This window comes from Culex quinquefasciatus, chromosome 2, assembly GCF_015732765.1.
Source record: "Culex quinquefasciatus strain JHB chromosome 2, VPISU_Cqui_1.0_pri_paternal, whole genome shotgun sequence".
In the NCBI taxonomy this organism is placed as follows: Eukaryota; Metazoa; Arthropoda; class Insecta; order Diptera; family Culicidae; genus Culex; species Culex quinquefasciatus.
This window is the reverse complement of record NC_051862.1, coordinates 129,176,120-129,195,325: the sequence shown is the minus strand read 5'-3', so window position 1 is coordinate 129,195,325 and position 19,206 is coordinate 129,176,120. Positions and strand designations below refer to the sequence as shown.

Sequence of the window (19,206 nt, the reverse complement as noted above, 5' to 3'; positions counted from 1 at the left end):
GCCGCAGATCTTTTCCCGGTTCCGGTGGACAGCACCTCTAAATCCCGGGTCCACAAATCACGGTCACTTTCACCGGCAAACACAACAAACAGGACACGACAAGTCACACCGCGATTGACTTCGTGGCTAATAAACACGCGGCTGAACTGGCAAGCGAAAAACAAACTTGACAGTTCGAGCGAAACTGTTCTTGATTGATCAAGATCACTCGTCATAAACATGGATAAAAATTCATAAACCCATGAATGTTCTGCACGAATTCATGCATTTTATTCATGAAATCATGTAAACTTTCATGAAATCATGAAAAACATGATTCATAAATTCGCGAATAAAATTTTACGGCGTAAAATTTACGCATGCATAAATAATCGTAAAATCATGAATATTTTTCATGAATTCATGAAGTTTAGTCATGACTTCATGTAAATCAGTCATGAAATCATGAATAGTGATATGCATGATTTCATGAAGGAAAATTCATGAATATTCGTAAAAATATTTTAGCCATGAATAAAATTCATAAATTCGTGCATTTTTATGCACGATTTCATGAATAAAATTCATGAAATCATGAAAGGTATCACGAAATCATGCACAAATTTATTCACGAAGTCATGAATCGAAATTCACGATTTCTCGCACACTTTTTTTTCCGTGTATTCATCAGGTTCACATTTTTACACATTTTTTTTTATGTAATATTACACAAATAAAGAGGTAATATTCAACCTACCAAATTTTCAACATTCCAAAATTGAACTTTTTTTTCTGTGATTCATTTTCTGATTACTTTTTGAGTTGTTTTCAAAGTACCATGAAATTGCCGTGAAATTCCTATGTTTTGTAATTAGCATGCCGCGAAATTTCGATTTTTGTGCCGTGAAAAATCACTAGCCCTACCGTTAATGAACGATTACTCAAATTTTAAATCTTTCTAAAATCGATTAATTCAACCATTTCATGTTAAATTGTCAATGCTTTCAATGAGAATATATTTTTTGAAAATATATTTAGTATGTTTCAAAGTATAAATATGTACTCAAAATTGTTTCCCAAATATCGTTTTTTTTCGAAAATATTCAAATTTTCATAATTTGCAATATGGGAATCAAACGAAGCGAAATTTGGTATGTTTTTTCACATTCTTAGTGTTTTGCGTTTCTTATTAAAGAAAGGAATAGGTTTTACTTTATGGCTGGAAACCATTTTCATCTTCGTAAATATGACGATTCAGCATGAATTTAAATTGGAAACCCGCTAAAAATCACACTGCATCGATTTTTGACGCTCTATCGATTCACCTTGACAGAACTCGTCTATCTGGAACCCTCGAGTTTTGAGCAAATAAATTCCGTGGAGTTCGAGTGATGTCCACGTGTGGTAAAATTTCGCAAAATTTTGTGTCGGGAAGTCCTCGGCTCACCTGTTTTCGATTTTGATTGTTCCTAGTGCATTTGAAAGCTAGTGTGCTGGACCTGGGCGAGTTGCCGCTCAAATTTCGAAATATCCATCTGTTTTCGGATGTGGCAAGACTTTTCAACAAATTACACAGTTTTCATATGAAATTATGGTAAAAAAAATTCATTTTCATATATTTTATTTATATTAAAAATTGCATTTTTCGAGCTCTACAACCTCCCAAATTTTCATTAAGATTCATAATTTGTTTCTAAAAATTGATTAACCTACCATAAGAAAAAAAATCCATAAAAAAGGTAAACATTTTTCGTTTCTAATTTTATCCAAAATTTCTTCCTACATTCTTAGTTCAGACCACGAGTGAGCATCTGAAACAAATTTGACATCAATCGGCAATCCCAATCAATTTTTAGAACGATTTACTTTTTGCCTTTCTTTCTAAAGAAAGGTATAGGTTTTACTTTACGGCTGGACATCACTTTCTTCTTCGTGAATATGACGATTCAGCATTAATTTTAATCGGATAAACGCTAAAAAATCACACTGCATCGACATCGCTTCGTCGCCAAGTCGACAAGTTGTCAATGAGCTTTGAATGCTTGCGCGAGAATGCTGGTGCATATATTTTGTGGCTTGTCTACCGATGTTTCCTACAACATGTAAGATATCGTAGCGAATCGGTTTCTTTTGTCCTGTCCGTTTTTGCATAACTGTCCAATTTGTATGCAAAAACTTGTGTGACATAGGACATTTATCCGGCTACAACCAATTTGTTTCCCGTGTGTTCCTAAAATCGCCTAAAAGTAGACTTCATTTTTCGTGATTTCGTAAGTTTATTTAACAAAGTACATTGGATTCCAATAGGAGTTTTCTAAGCTTTTCATCGTTTATATCGTTTTCAAAGTTTGCAATGCTCGCGACGCCTATCGGCTATCTACCTAAGGTATTCGCGGTTGAGTGTGTAGTGGTGCGGTTGTAAAAATTGCTTTCTCTGACTCTGTCACTTTCATAGAAGCTGAATGGCAAACTTCCTTGCACCGTGCGGCACACGCGATTCACTTGTACCTCGGTTTTGCTTTTGATTTTTTGTTTCGCGTCTGGCACTTACCCGTGGCATGAGCCCAGTGATCCACCTTGGCTCATACGCTGTGATCATGCCACGAGTGAGTGCCAGACACGGAATCGAACTGACGAGCCGTGGGATTAAATCGTTTTTTTTGTTAAAAAGTAAAATATTCACAAAATATCATATTTTTTGAAAAAAAAACTCAAATGTTCATAATTTGCAATATATGGATCAAACAAAGCGAAATTTTTTCACATTAAAAGTTTTTTTTTAATTATTTTTTTTATAATTTGCTATATGGGTATCAAACAAAGCAAATTTTGTAAGCTTTTTTAATTTATTTTATATTTTTGTTGTTTTTTTTTTTGGGAATAGTAGAATTTCGCAACCCCTTACCTTACTAACCCCTCAAAACTCATGTGATACTTTGTAGGAGACGCAGCCGATTTAGCGGTCCCATCACTCAAGTATCGGACTAACATTCCCATCCACTTCCCCGTGTCTTTCCACTGGTCGTGGCCGGCGTCGGTACTGATTCGCATGATACTTTTCATCTGTGGTCCACGGAGCAATTTTTGGGGGTCCTGGTCAATAACGAAGTAGCAGCTACGGGTAGACACCAATGCTATGCTATGCATGTGGCTCGGTCCATGCTATGCTATGCTCATAGTAAAATTTTCGCTAAATACCACATTATTTAAAAAAAAAACTTTATTCTCATGCGATTTTACAAAATTTTCAATTTTTCTTGTCACCCTAATACCCATCCTACAATGTATGAAGGTGTTCAATTCCAACTTTGCTAAATCCTTGTACACGCTTACCAAATAAAACCAAAAAAATGGTAATTATCATGATATTCGAAGTTCAACTCGGATAACACTTTTTTTGGTAAAGTGGGTCGAACTGGCAAAATCATGATTTTCATGATTTGCCGAGTTCGAGCATGCGGAAATATTTCACAGGTTTAGAGGTTGCCTATCTTTGGGCGCTTTGTGGTTTCTCTTTCGAGATTGAAATAATAACAATTAATGTTTAAAAGAAATGAACAACGCAGTGCTTATTTATTGATAAAATATACTCAAAATTCGGAAATTAATTACAAAAGGTATGGATTGTGGAGTTAATGTAAGTCGCCTAATTTCAATACTGCTCCGGATAGGATTGCTTGTCTCCGCTGAGAATTTTGGGAACGGTGAAAAAGGCCGGAAGCACGATGACGACAACAGGCGAGTTCCGGTCTAATGGTCATCGCTTTACCAAATCCGCCACGGTCAGCACCGCATCCACGGCAATCTCCGCCATCGTCGTCGCCATCGTGGCACTTGTTCACGATCTTACGAGCCGTCATCGCCAAATGGATCAGCGGTTCTTTGTTGTCTAGCGAAATCGGAAACGGACTTGCGATCGAGTCCATATGTTTGATCGAGCACTGCGCCGCCAGCTCAACCCATCGGCAATACGAATCGGATGAATTCCCCGGTCTCCGATCTCGCTGTCTTGTGACTGCGACAGCTGCACCATCAGCTTGCCGATCTCGTGATCTACATCTATCAGCTTCAAAATGGTTGCGCCATCGTTGATGACATCGCCGTCCCCGGACATCATCTTATCCGACTGCGCACGAGATCTACCGCAGATTGTGATGGAATTTGACGTACCGGGTCAGGATTGATCGCGCACGAGGACTATCACAGGATGTTGGCGGAATCTATCGCAGATCGTGGATCGCCTAGAAGAACCACAAAACAAGTTCTAGATTAATTCATACAGAACAGAATAGGTCATACCGGGTTGAAGGCGACCAAGTCCGAGTTCGCCGATGGCAAATGATTTCAAGGAGCGTACCGGGTTAAGGCCGTCAGATCGTGGATCGCCTAAAAGAAGAATAAAGCAAGTTAAAGATCAGTTAATACAGCCTAGAACAGGTCGTAGCGGATTTAGAGCGACCAACTTCGTGTTCGACGAGGGTACAGGCTCAAGACCGACCAAAACTGTTCTCAACTTTGGCCAGATTCCATCTCCAAACATGTTGGCATGAGAAACTGATCCTCCGGAGGACGGATTTCTTTGGCTTGTCTCGGCCTTCCCGGGGATGCCGGAACCGTGTTCTCAATTAAATGCGCCTTCGGCCGGTGTCGCTGACAACGACCGAACCCGCCGTTTGGGCTACATACGTCTGGAGCACGTTACTAGTTGCCAAGCTGAGTTATCTGAAAAAAAGGTTGAGTTAGATGAAGTTTGATGCTTAGCCGAACCTTTGGGACATACCTTTGACACCTTCGAGTCGAACTACCGGAAGAACGACTGGCGACGAATCAGCGACGAACGCATCAGTTAGTGGTCCGTGTCCATCACGTTCTAAGTTGAAGTGGTCACGTCCTGATTCTTCTCATCCGTTCCCTCGTCATCGTGTGGTCAACATCGCAAAAGTTGCTGGAGATCAACTTGTTGTCCGCAGGATCTTATCTCGCAGCATCGGAAACTCCTCGAACCGGTCCGCCACGCTAGTGTCCCGGATAAAGTTCCGCAAACTCCTCGTGTTTCGCGGCCTGCTGGTCGTACTTGACTTGCGCGGTTTTTGTCGAAGAAAGCGCGAATCTCTGAAAGGCCCTTCTCAGATCTTCCGGACGCGCCACCAGGAATTATCGCCGCGGCGAGGCGGGCATTTTTGCAACGGATTGAAGGGCGTCGGTTGACGGCGCAGCGGCGGCGGGGTCAGCTGCAGGGACGCTGGCCGCAGTGGGACGACTGTTTGGCGATGTAGTCGGTTAGCAAGTAGTTTTGCACCGGCGGACTCAGCGATACCAGCATCTCGGCGTAGGCTGGCATTCACCAAGAGGGGGTAATTACAGACCGGAAACCTGACGGTGGCGCGGTGTCCATTTTGGTGTAGGTAGACCGGTTCCATCTGCAAAAATTACGAAAAAAAAATCATCCGTCAGAATAAAAGTTCCTCTTGCAAACATAACCAAGATTACTCTTGCAAAACATTGTTGTGCTCCGGCGGACGGATTCCTCTTGCAAACCTTGTCCAGTAATCCGTCCACCGGTGGTCCGAACCTTTTCACCAACATTGGCATGCAATCCGTCCACTGGTGGACGGATTCCTCTTGCAAAACCTTGTCCATTAATCCGTCTACCGGAGGACAGAACCTTTTCGCCAAAAATTGGCAGGCAATCCGTTCTCCGGTGGACGGATTCCTCTTGCGAAACTTTGTCCAGTGTTTCGTCCACCTTCTCAACCATTGGCAGGCAATCCGTCCACCAGTGGACGGATTCCTCTTGCAAAACCTTGTCCAGTAATCTGTCCACCGGTGGACCGAACCTTTTCGCCAAAATTGGCAGCCAATCCGTCCACCGGTGGACAGATTCCTTTTGCAAAATCTTGTGAAGTATTCCGTCCACCCGTGGACCAAACTTTCCAGTCAACATTGGCAGGCAATCCGTCCACCGGCGGACGGATTCCTCTTGCAAAACTTTGTCCAGTATTCCGTCCACCTTCTCGCCAACCATTGACAGGCAATCCGTCCACCGGCGGACAGATTCCTCTTGCAAAACACTTTCCAGTATTACGTCCACCGGTGGACCGAATCTTCTCGTCAACTTTGGCAGGCAATCCTTCCCCGGCGGATGGATTCCTCTTGCATTTTTTTTCCAGTAATCCGTCCATCGGAGGACAGAACCTTTTCGCCAAAAATTGGCAGGCAATCCGTCCTCCGGTGGACGGATTTCTCTTGCAAAACTTTGTCCAGTGTTCCGTCCACCTTCTCGCCAAACATTGGCAGGCAATCCGTCCACCGGCGAACGGATTCCTCTTGCAAAACCTTCTGCCGTAATCCGTTCACCGGTGGCCGGAACCTTTTCGCAAACATTGGAAGGCAATCCGTCCACTGGCGGACGGATTCCTCTTACATTCTTGTCCATTAATCTGTCCTTTTCGCCATGAAAATCCGTCCGTTTTACTTACCCGAAAATCATCCCGAAGCTCCGGAGCGCAAAAGCAAACTAACAATAAATATTCAAGACGAAACGTTTCAACGAATTTCAAAAATTTCGCTAAGTCCAAAATCGCACTTTTAGGAGTTCGCTTAACTGAACTCTTTTTTTGGCGATTTTTACCATTTTTCGAGTTCGCGAAATCACACTTTTTTCAGTTCGTTTAAGCGAACTGTCAAAAGTGCGATTTCTGAACTCCCAAAAGTGCGATTTTCAGTAACCGTGTATACCTTGTTGATGGATGCTCTTTTGTCTTCTCAATATAAGGTTTTACGCCGTGATGTCATTTGACAGTTCGCGTGCACTGTTTACATGATCTCCATTAGGTTTTACAGCGTGACGTCACGAGCGCACACGCACACACATTTTTACAGAGACACACGTGCAAAAAATGTAAACAGTGCAGCCAAGCTGTCAAATTTCTAACCTCAAAACAGAGTCGGCGTAAAACCTAATACATACAGTCCATGTAAACAGTGCACTCCTGTCTAAACTCCAAATCGAGTTGGCGTGAAACCATAACAATGAGAGAGCGTTCATTTATTACGTAACGCAAATTTGTGATTTTTGACCTCTACAACATTTCTGACGTGTAACGCCCAAGGTAACGCCGCTCATATTCGTAACGTCCTCCATGCTTAAGAATCCGGATACAAAAATTGTATGAAAAAATGTGTTCATTGGGGACAGATTTTCTGATTAGTTTAGTGTTTTGAGCAAAGTTGTAGTTCAATGAGTATGAGTAAGCAGCAAACAATCCGATGGTAAAATCGCATTTAAAAGCATGAAGTGCATTTGTGAAAAGACACAGTGAATGTACAATTTGTGTGAACACAAAAAAAATGTGGAACCGACGGAATTCAAACTCAGCACCAACAGTAAGAACTGGTGCCTTAGCCCACTCGGCCCTCAGATCGAGGAAGAGTGGAAAGGACAAACGCATAAGTGAGCTTGATATTTCAGATTGCAGGTTTCGTAAAAAGGAGAGGAACATCCCATTAAAAATAAAATAGACTTGAAAAATTATGATTGATTTGTAATGTATACATTCTTCAAACTAAATCACATCCTTCAGCACAATAAAGATCGAGTACGACCGTTGGGCAATGTTGGCAAACTGCTGCACGTCCACAAAGTAAAAGTTGGCCGCCGTAAGACCCTTCCGCTTCTGCGCCATTCGCATCATGAAGGCCAGCTTCCGGCGAACGTCCACCGGCATCTGGATCCAGTGGCAGCTGTAGATGGCATCGGCGATCGCCAGACTCTACATTAGTTTGAAGGAAAAACATGAGGTCTTTGACTATTTTTCGCTAACTTGTGAATTACCGCTGAAGAAAGTTCTGTCCCAAGACGGCAAAGTGTGTACGTTTCCCCTGTCATTACGATGAGTAGTACTAACAAACTTATTGAATTTAGGTTGAAGTTCTAAAATTTAACAAATAATGATAGTTTTCGATTTGGTTGATCGATTGTATTAACTCACAGCGTTCAAAGAGAGAAACATTAGTATCCATATTGCTATACAATCCACGATTTGTATCACAATTCCGAGGTGGCTAATGTTTTCTAGTAATTCAATACACCTAAAAATAAATGCAAATTTTTATGTGATCGTAATGAGCTAGCCATAGTTTACCTCAAACTATCGATATGCATTTTAACTAGTTCAGCCAACTCTTGGTGAAGTTCATCGTTGCACAACTCGTGCAGTGTTGCCAACCTCGTAGATACCACCTCAAATAGCGTCGTGATGCTTTTGATACTGGAGTACATAATGAGCCCGGAAAGGGTGAAGAACGCAGCACTGTAGTGATGGCTCGGAAGGGCAAAAACTATGTAAATTATGTAGTGAATCGTGTTGCCTCGAATATCTAACCAATAAAACCTAAAATGTGAGAGCGATTCCAAATGTGGACTGTCGGCGATTGTGCATGACTCACTCTTGTTCCATAATTGTGACCAGTTCAAGGTTGGTGCCGTTGCTGTCGTGCTGATGGTGGTACCAGATTGTAACGGACTGCGCCACTGGAGGCCAAAAGAATAACGAAACTGCCAGCATCACGTACAGAACATATCTCTTGCAGTACTTGTCGATCTTTCTATTGGAAATTTCCACAATTTTTATTAGTGGAGAGTTGCTATTCAATGTATTCACTGTGAAAAATCCTCAATTTTATCAACCAAACTTCGAAAACATTACGCCTCATAGTACCTTTATTGAACTCCCTGCGCAGTATCGTAATCAACCGCTCAAACTCCGTCCGTTTAAAGGCGAAAATGATCACCCGACTGTCAATCAACGCGTCAAACAGCAGCTCCGACACACCCCGGATGATCAGATCGATCCGGCTTCGATACCCGAACACAACCTTGGGCACCGTAATGAGCCCCAGCACGAGGAACATACCTACTCTAAAGTGCCACGGGTGGCGACCGCGAAGTCCGAAGAAGCTCAAACAGCGCAACGTGAATGGCATCACTGCCATCGGATCGAGCAGCTTGAAAAAGTGCTTCATGGTGATTGCTACGGTGCTCGATGCAGACAGTGAAGTTAGGTGGCATGTAATGGCTAGTAGTTGAACGCAGTGTTTACTGTTCTAATTGTTGTTTGATGGAACCATTAACTATCGTTATTAGTAATTACTATCTACCATTGAAACAGTTCAAATGCTATCCTTTAAAATCACAAAGACCGAGTACGAGGATTGCGCCACTCGGGCAAAGCGCTCGATGTCCATGAAGCAGAACTTGGCCGCCGTAAGACCTGCCTTTTTCTGAGCCCGCTGCAACATCATCGCGAGTCCCTTCTGCACGTCAACGGGCAGTCCGATCCAGTTGGAGTTCCAGATTGAGTCCGTTATGGTGAGGCTCTGCCGAAATAGTAATTTTAAAGTCTTTTACATACACTGTATGATAAAGTACAAACCACTTGAGATAGCTCGGTTGCTAGTTGACACAGAACGTATGTTTCGCCAGTCGTCACGAGTAAAAGAACCATCAAACTGACTACCTCTGGGGTGAAATGCTGGAATAGATTCAGGTTCTAAAGCTGTTTTAATTGTGGTAATTGAAATATTTACAGAGCTGATTGAGAGGAACATCGAGATCCAAATAAGTACACAATTGATCATTTGTACCATCATTGCAAGGTTGTTGATGTTCTCCAAGAGTTCGATGCATCTGAAGATTGGAACGTTAATTTTGCTTAGACTGACCAACAATTTTAACCGAACCTTAATCCATCAACGTGCAGCTCAATCAGATCAACCAACTCCTCACGAAGTTCCCTGCCGGAAAGCTCGTGCAGTGCTGCCAGCCTGGCTGACACCATATCAAACAGAGCAGCAATGGACTTGACGCAACCGAAGATCACTATTCCGGACAGGGCAAAGTAAACCGCAGCGTAGTAATGAGCAACGCCGGAAATGGCCGCATATATTACGTAATGTACGATATCCTTACGATTGTCCATGCCGTAGAAGCTGTTGTAAAACTTCGTAATCATGCAAAACTAGTTACAAACAAATCAACAAACTTACTTCAACTCCATCATGGTTACAAACTCCGGCCGATCAGTACTATTTGAACCATGGGTTAGGATCCAAATACCCGTCGTTTGAGCCACGGGAACCCAGAAGAAGATTGTGCACGCGATTGCAACGTACACGACGTATGACTTGGAACGTTTATCAATAGCTAGGTTCGAAGCTTCGATGATCATCCTTTCCGGTGATTTGGCGTCCAGAGTTTTAACTGCCATAATAAAAACTAACCTATCAAAACCCTTCAAATGTTCAAACAAAGCATTCCCCACCCTTATTGTACAACTTCCGCAAAAGACACAGCAACTCTTCAAACTCGTCCAACTTGACCGCAAACAAAACGGCATTCAAGTCGATGTGGCACTCAAAAAACAGCTCCGAAATGCTCCTTATCACCAAATCGACCCGATCCCGAAAGCCAAACACCAGCTTCGGAACGTAAATCACCACGACGCGGTACAGCAGGGCCAGCACAAAGTGCACCCGATTGCGGCGATCCCCGCGAAGTCCAAACAGCCGCAGACAGCGCAGCGTGAATGGCATCACTGCCATGCGGTCCTGGAGCGGGGCGAACCTCATCGTTGCAACTTGAGTGGAGGCCGATGCAATCCTTGGTGGGTTTTTTATAGTCGACTTCTGAATTATAGGAGTTGTTCAGTCATGATGATGGGACAATTGTCAAATTATGTGGTATAGTTGACCTTGAGCTAACATTTGTCTGTTGGGAAAATTATGTTCTTAGAATCGTTCTGAAACGAAATAATTGGTGGTTTACAAACTTCTATGAAACTTGATTTTTTAATTATCAAAACGAAAAATTACAGAAAGCAAGCATTGCATAAGTTGAAAAAATGTTAAGACAAATCGTCTCAATTGTGCTATCTTGAGGCACATCGACTTTGGGCTAAATTCAGTTAAGTGTGTCTCACCTTTTCGTCGCCGTCGAGCTAACTTGTCGTATGTGTAGTTTGGGCCAAATTGAGTCATTTTTGTGCAGCTCACAATGCCTCACCTTTTGACCTTCGAAGATCCGCAAATTCAATTTCAATCCTGAGATATTCAATAAAAACCAAAAAAAAAATCCGTGCATTTTTGTCACTTTTTATATGAAATTAGGGGAAATGTACCCATTTTAATCACACTAAACCGTTCGACCAATTCTCATCACTTTTGCCGTTTTCCGCTATAAAATCAACTATTTATTACTTTGGAACAGCCAAAAACACTCTATTTAAGCTGTAATTCATGATCAAAGTGCTGATAGGCCGATAATAGAAATGGCTGAGAAAGGGTTTCAATCTTGTCGTGCTATCTTGACACAGCCTGAAAATTGATGTTAGTGCGATAATTGGCCAAAGGGATTTCAGGTCTGAACGCGTTCGACACAGGAACGAGCTCGACTACCGCAAAACATTTTCAATTATATTTTGGGACTCCGGTAACCAAATTCAACCAAACTTCGGGGCGATGCACAGAATGGGCAACCAAAAAAAGTGCTTGTTATTGTTTACAAAAAGTGACGCACGACAGCATCGTTTGGACCTTCCCAGATACCCAATATCTTCACTATTCAAAGTTTGTCACTCTTGCAAGCAAATCAAGTGTTTACATTTTTAAATTAAAACTCGGAACTATGGCAACAAATTTGAAGCAATTTTTTTGGACAATGCATTAAACATTGAAAGGCGCTTTTTCGAATCGGTAAAATGAAAACGACACAAGACAAAATAGCACGATCACGTCAAAGTAAAACATTTAAATTCAACAATTTCTGGCAAACAAGCATGGAAACGAGGAGTATGTAACAGCAAAACTTACAACACAAATGTTCCTCTGTAGAAAATGGTGTAAAATGCATCAACTAAGGGTAAATGAAGGGCATTGAATACAAATCGATTGCATTTAAAGCAATGGAATGACAAGTACATGATCAACTTTCATTATTTAAACACTATTTGGTTTGTGAAGTATATCGTTAGGACGTCCAGGAACTCGTTTCTAAGGGCACTCTTGAGCACCTTCTACAAATGAAGTAGTAAAAATACAAAATCAGTAACATTTGTCAATAAAAAAAAGTTAGTTTTAAAAAAATAACCTAGCGTGAGCGTCACAGCCCCCCTCCCCTCGTCACACTTTGTCACGCTTGCAAAACCCCCCTCTCCTCCCCCTAGAGCGTGACGTACTTTATGGATGACGCCAAGTGGTCTTGAAAACGCTTCATATGCATTGAATTTGAAAAATCATGAAGTTTGACATGCATCTTGATCTTTTTACTGTACCAAAGTGGCCAATTTTTCTCCCGGGCAGTGCTGAAAATGTCGCTGACACGAATTTTTCAGATCCATTCACTGAACCGCAAAACCGTGACATAAACAAACCCGGCGCAGTCGTGAGTGCCCTAGCTCATTGAGCAGCTGCAATGCGAGGCAATAGTCGACCAACGCTCATTCCGTCGCCATCGTGCTAACTTGTCCTGCGTGCATTTTGGGCCAAATTGAGTTAAGAACGCCATTTTGTGCAGCTCACAAAGCCTCACCTTTTGACCTTCACAGATCCCCAAATTTCGATTTCAATCCTGAGATATTCAACAAAAACCGAAAAAACTCCGTGCATTTTTGTCACTTTACATATGAAAGTACACAGAAAAAAAATCAATTCCCGTAATCGTGAATTAAGTTCACGAATTTGAGATCCACGAAGGAATTTATTCATGAGTATGGTGCATTTGCACCATAAACGTGAATATATTCCTTCGTGGTTCTCATAATCGTGAACTGACTTCACGGTTTCGAGAATTGTTTTTTTTTCTGTGTAGTTTCAATCTTGTCGTGCTATCTTGTCACTCCATGAAAATTGATGTAAGTGCAACAAAAGGCCAAAGGGATTTCAGGCCTGGAAAGTCAGGATGCGTTTGTCGCACGTACAAGCTAGACTACCGTAAACATTTGTAATTATAACTCGGGACTCCAGCAACCAACTTCAACTAAACTTTGAGACAATGCACAGAATGGTCAGCCAAACAAAACGTGTTTGTTATTGTATATTCAAGGTCAAACATTAAAACGCGTTTTTCTTGAACGTCAAAATGGCGGGTGCGACAAGATAGCACGACGACGTCGATTCAACGTTGCACGCACACACATAAAGAAACAAGTTTTTACACAAAAAGATTGTATTTATGCGTGGAAATGTAATTTTGAATATAACTTATGGTTATGTTAAGTGTTTTGTACAGTCTAGGACCAATCAATTGTTTTAAAATAGTCAAAATAGTGTTTAACACTCAAACGCTCGGGTAGTCATTTGACCCCTATTTTTTTTCTTAAAAATCTCATAACTTTTGGTAGAATTGACCAAATTGGATGCTTCCGGTTGCAAAAGATCCAGATTTGTCTATATTTTGAACTATCAGATGGGGGACAAATATGGTCCACTTTTACCGGAGATATTCGGATTCCGTTGGGGTAGGCCCTCCTATTTGGGTTTTAGTCAATAGAACAAAATCCATTTCACAGAAAATGCCGGAAATGATGCAAAACTTCAAGGCATCCTTCTAATACATCATCCAGCAAAATAATTGACATGGTTAAGTCATACGGGGCACTGGAACCGGTTCCATCTGGGCACCAATCGACATCAGCTCAGTGAACCGTTTTCGGTTGGAACCTGTTTCGGTGCCCGAAGGTCTTGGCCATGCCATGTGTCTATGCAGGATGATGTATTAGAATGATGCCTTGAAGTTTTGCATCATTTCCGGCATTTGTGCAATGGTTTTTGTTCTATTGACCAAACTCAAATAGAGGGTCGAGGTACCCCAACGGAATCTGGAATATCTCCGGTAAAAGTGGAACATATTTGTCCCCCATCTGACAGTTCAAAATATAGACAAATCTGGATCTTTTGCAACCGGAAGCATCCAATTTGGTCAATTCTACCAAAAGTTATGAGATTTTTAAGAAAAAAAATAGGGGTCAAATGACTACCCGAGCGTTTGAGTGTTAAAGAGGATTTTACGAGTCAGTCATATGACACGAATTGAGTGAGTGTTGCCCATTTTTTCACGTCTCTCATTCTCCAGCAGCCGACCGACACGAGTCAGGTGACAGTGGTTGAACAGACACAGTAGGCTTACAGTCACATGCTAGCAGTGAACTGACATTTTGGTTTGCTTCATGTGTACGCTGGGTTGGAAACTTTTTGCAGGCCTGCTCCCGGGGCACATGGAACCGGTCACAGTAGGTCAGAATTGTTTGTTTTACTAATTGGACACTAGTAGTAGGCTACTCTGTTGAAATCATGTTTGTTTGAAATGCAACAGCCAAAAATACTGGACCTTCCTGATTAATCTTCCACCGGGGTCCCGGAACATGGTTCCTGTGGTCAATTCTGAACTGTCTCATCATGGAGGATCTTTATACATCATATCTTGTCATTTTCCGTTGATATTTGGCCGAAAGGGATTTTTTTTAAATCGTCGGAATAAAAGTTCTATAATATCTCAGTTCCTCATGGTCCACCCAGGATGAAACCCCCTCCAATCGATTTCCAGGACTTTTTTACTTAAGTAAAGTCTTGACATCCCACTGTGCGGTGGTGTAGTGGTTAGCGTCGTTGCCTCTCACCCCAGTTTGACTGGGTCCGAGCCCAGACGGTCCTGGGTCCTGCCTAGATAGATTCGCTGGTACACAGCAAAAAATCCGTTCGTAAAATCGCATGCAAAAGCATGCACATCACCTTCGTCGAAAAAGACACTTGATATTATACGCTGCATTTTGTAATCACAAAAAAAAGTTGCAACCGACGGGACTCTAACCCAGCACCAACAGTTTGGACTGGCGCCTTAGCCCGCTTATTTACTGTGTAGGCAGTTAGACTCACAATCCAAAGGTAGTCAGTTTGAATCCCGGGGTAGATGGAAGTTTAGGTGTAAAAAGAGATTTGCGATTGCCTCAACAATCAAGCCTTCGGACACCTAGTTTCGAGTAGAGCAATTGTCTACGAAATCGGTCTTTTTTCTTAAATTTTAATTTTTGTATTTTTTAATCCGACTGAAACTTTTTTGGTGCCTTCGGTATGCCCAAAGAAGCCATTTTGCATCATTAGTTTGTCTATATAATTATCCATACAAATTTGGCAGCTGGCCATACAAAAATGATGCATGAAAATTCAAAAATCTGTATCTTTTGAAAGAATTTTTTGATCGATTTGTTGTCTTCGGCAAAGTTGTAGGTATGGATATGGACTTCACTGAAAAAAATAATACACGGTAAAAAAAAATTGGTGATTTTTTTTAACTTTTTGTCACTAAAACTTGATTTGCAAAAAAACACTATTTTTATTTTATTTTATTTTTTTTATATGTTTTAGAGGACATCAAATGCCAACTTTTCAGAAATTTCCAGGTTATGCAAAAAATCTTTAAGCGAGTTATAAATTTTTGAATCAATACCATTTTTTCCAAAAATCACAAAATTGGTTCGCAAAAATTTTTCAACTTCATTTTTCGATGTAAAATCAAATTTGTAATCAAAAAGTACTCTAGTGAAATTTTGATAAAGTGCACCGTTTTCAAGTTAAATCCATTTTCAGGTGATTTTTTTGAAAATAGTCGCAGTTTTTCATTTTTTTAAATTAGTGCACATGTTTGCCCACTCTTGAAAAAAATATTTTTGAAAAGCTGTCCCACCCAAACAACACACCATTTCCCAATGTCGATATCTCAGCAATTAATGGTCCGATTTTCAATGTTAAAATATGAAACAGTCGTAAATTTTTTCGATCTTTTCGAAAAAAATATTTTCAAAATTTTTAAACCAAGACTAACATTTTAAAAGGGCGTAATATTGAAAGTTTGGTCGCGTTAGGGTGGTCCAAAAAATGGCTTATTTCGTCGATTTTCGCAAAAACCACATTTTTTTAATCATAACTTCCCCATCCAATTCAGATTCTTTCCTTCAGCACGATAAAAATCGAGTACGAGGTCTGTGCCACGCGGCCAAACCGCTCGACGTCCATGTAGAAGAACTTGGCTGCCGTGAGACCTTCCCTTTTCTGAGCCCGCTGCAACATCATTGCGAGCCCCTTCTGAACGTCAACGGGCATCTGAATCCACTCCGAACGGTGAATTGACTCCGCAACGGTTAGGTTCTGGCGAAAGAGGAACTTCAATTGATTGTTCGTGCAAAACTGCTGAGAAGGGTACCACATGAGACAGCTCGGTAGCAAGTTGACACAGAACGTAAGTTTCGCCAGTCATCACGATTAGTAGAACCAACAGACTGACCACTTCTGGGGTGAAATTCTGGAATTGAATGCGATTATGAATTCCGCAAATCACTTTTTAGTGAAGGAACATAAATATTTACGGTGCTGATCGAGAGAAACATTGAAATCCAAATCAATACGCAGTTGACCATTTGTACCATCATGGCCAGATTGTTGATGTTTTCCAAGAGTTCGATGCATCTGAAGTTTTGAATGTAATTTTAGTATAAACTATGGAAAAAAAACTTAACCGAACCTTAATCCGTTAACGTGCAGCTCAACCAGATCTGCCAATTCCTCGCGAAGTTCCTTCCCGGAAAGCTCGTGCAGTGTTGCCAATCTGGTTGATACCAACTCAAACAGTGCAGCGATTGACTTGATACAGCTGAAGATCACCATTCCGGAGAGGGCAAAGTAAACCGCAGAATAGTAATGGGCCACACTTGAAAGGGAGGCATAAACTAAGTAATGCCAAATGTTTCCGCGTATGTCCAATCCGTAGAATCTGGACAGAAAAATACGTCATTATGCGGTTCAGAGCAATAACCAACTTCGATAAAACTCACTCTAATTCCATCATCGTTACAAACTCGGGACGATCGGTACTGTTCGAACCACGGTTCAGAAGCCAAATAGCTGTAGTTTGGACCACGGGAACCCAGAAGAAGACCGTGACCGCAATTGCTACGTACAGTGCGTAGGATTTGGAGCGTCGATTAATCCCTAAGTTCGAAGCTTCAATGATCTTCCTTTCCGGAGAGTCGGCATCCAGAGTTTTAACTACCGTTGAGAAATAGAGATTTAAATTAATCTATTCGCCAGTCAACCAAGTCCTAACTTACCCTTATTGTACACCTTCCTCAAAAGTCCCGCTAATTCTTCAAACTCTCGCAACTTTGTGGCGAACAAAACAGCCCGTAGGTCGATGTGGATTTGAAACAGCAGTTCCGAAATGCTTCGAATAACCAGATCGATGCGATCCCGGAAGCCAAACGCGAGCTTTGGGAAATTCAGCAACAGGACGCGGTACAGCAGGGCCAGCACAAAGTGCACCCGATTGCGGCGGTCCCCGCGAAGTCCGAACAGCCGCAGATATTGCAGCGTGAATGGCATCACTGCCATGCGGTTCTGGAGCGGAGCGAATTTCATCGTTGGATTTGAAGCAGAACAAGAACTTCTGTGAGAGCCAAGGAAATCGGAGCTTTATAGACAAGCTGTGCACTGTGGGTGCTGTTCAGTCATGATGATAAGACATTTTTCAGTTGTCGGTGAATGTTGACCTTAGGTTTAAACCAACTAACAAGCCAACTAATAACTTATTTCGAAAGCCAGGTTCGAAGTTTTTGCTACATTGTTATACAACCATTACATCTTTTGACCTCAGAATTGTCATCTTTTTTTTTTAAATTCAGTAGTCATTTTATGATGCCACGTGTTTGAAAATAGCAGTCCACTTACGGTGGCCCTTTCAAAATGTTGATGTTTTCCAAACTACAAATCTTCTAATCGGTTAGTTAGTTATGCAAGGGTCAAGGTTGTTAAAGATCAGGTTTACAAAAAGTGATAAAAAAAGCTATCATTTGATTATATCTGCACCACAAACATCAGAGAGTATAGCGAGCGTCACTATAACTTGTGAGATCTCTTCTTGTGTCTCGTGATCCCAGCGATGGCGTTCTCTCTCTATCATCCCTCCCCTTTCCTCCGACTTTTCGCTCTCACCACTGAGTCTCTCAATCTTTGGGAAAACTGCAATGAAAGAACGCGAGACGAAGATTAGGAGCATGACGCCTCGTTAAAGTGCGCTGGCGAAATTGGTTTTGTGGTCAAACGCTGTTGCGGTGCGAATATTCGAGAAAGCGGGAATGAGAGAGAAAAGGAAAATGTCAAACGCGAGTGTGTAAACAGAAAAACGTGTTCGGCTGTGTTTTTTTATGAGGATAGAAAATGGTGACTTTTGAATTGTTTCGAAAAAAGTTACCTTTAGGCGATTTTGACAAAGAACTTTGTCCTAAGGTTTCTATACGTGGTGTCAATCCAAAATTTTCGCGAAGCGAAAACGTTACGTGACGAATTCCCCTCTCGGCAAATTTCCCCTCTTTTTGGTGCACGCCGGTTGGATGAACGAACGTTTCCCAATCAGTCAATCGAGAGACGTGAGATTGATGTATCTAAAATCACCCCCACTCCACCTCATAATTTTCGCATCGTCGACGAGCCAACAAAACTCGGCTCGGTCGGTCCCGAAAATTCATTCTATTGCTGGACGTCGACGAGAACACATCAGAAGCAGATGGCCTGGTGGCCCGGTAGCAGACGGCTTGGAGGTCTGGGAGCAGATGGCTTGGAGGCAAGGACCAGCTAAGACATGGCAGTCGCGGGAGTCGATCATTGGAACTGGCCACCATCTGAACTGGAGTGGCCGGAGGCCCCAGGGATGTTCCGATGGGGGGACATTTTCCGGACCGTAAGAGTTGGGGCAATATGGGTATCAAACTTTATGGTTTTTGATACCGGACATGAAATTTGACATTTTGGCAGTAGTGGCCACAATCCGGAGTGGCCGGAGGCCCCGCGGATGTTCCGATGGGGGGACATTTGCTGGACCGTAAGAGTTGGGGCAATATGGGTATCAAACTTTATGGTTTTTGATACCGGACATGAAATGTGACATTTTGGCAGTAGTGGCCACAATGCGGAGTGGCCGGAGGCCCCGCGGATGTTCCGATGGGGGGACATTTGCTGGACCGTAAGAGTTGGGGCAATATGGGTATCAAACTTTATGGTTTTTGATACCGGACATGAAATGTGACATTTCGGCAGTAGTGGCCACAATCCGGAGTGGCCGGAGGCCCCGGGGATGTTCCGATGGGGGGACATTTGCTGGACCGTAAGAGTAGGGGCAATATGGGT

General features: G+C 42.1%; 3 protein-coding genes across 4 annotated transcripts; all 3 read right to left on the bottom strand.

Annotated features, from left to right (window-relative positions):
* Positions 1-7,512: 7,512 nt before the first annotated feature.
* On the bottom strand, positions 7,513-9,025 carry LOC6031405. The gene is made up of 6 exons (XM_038258457.1): positions 8,700-9,025; positions 8,428-8,641; positions 8,124-8,372; positions 7,971-8,070; positions 7,814-7,912; positions 7,513-7,751 (listed from the first exon to the last, which is right to left on the bottom strand). The coding sequence occupies exons 1-6, from the start codon at positions 9,001-9,003 to the stop codon at positions 7,545-7,547; spliced, it is 1,173 nt and encodes a 390-aa protein (XP_038114385.1). The 5' UTR covers positions 9,004-9,025; the 3' UTR covers positions 7,513-7,544.
* A 104-nt stretch (positions 9,026-9,129) lies between these two features.
* On the bottom strand, positions 9,130-10,608 carry LOC6031404 (odorant receptor 4). Its single transcript, XM_038258456.1, has 6 exons — positions 10,302-10,608; positions 10,027-10,240; positions 9,721-9,969; positions 9,568-9,667; positions 9,414-9,512; positions 9,130-9,357 (listed from the first exon to the last, which is right to left on the bottom strand). The coding sequence occupies exons 1-6, from the start codon at positions 10,606-10,608 to the stop codon at positions 9,151-9,153; spliced, it is 1,176 nt and encodes a 391-aa protein (XP_038114384.1). The 3' UTR covers positions 9,130-9,150.
* A 5,278-nt stretch (positions 10,609-15,886) lies between these two features.
* Positions 15,887-17,456, bottom strand: LOC6031403 (odorant receptor 46a). Of its 2 annotated transcripts, none has more exons than XM_038256362.1 (6): positions 17,136-17,456; positions 16,860-17,073; positions 16,550-16,798; positions 16,395-16,494; positions 16,232-16,330; positions 15,887-16,176 (listed from the first exon to the last, which is right to left on the bottom strand). In XM_038256362.1, the coding sequence occupies exons 1-6, from the start codon at positions 17,440-17,442 to the stop codon at positions 15,970-15,972; spliced, it is 1,176 nt and encodes a 391-aa protein (XP_038112290.1). In that variant the 5' UTR covers positions 17,443-17,456; the 3' UTR covers positions 15,887-15,969. The 2 variants fall into 2 exon arrangements, with proteins under 2 accessions (XP_038112290.1, XP_001842211.2); XM_001842159.2 differs by having other exon boundaries at positions 16,235-16,330.
* Between the last annotated feature and the right edge of the window lie 1,750 nt (positions 17,457-19,206).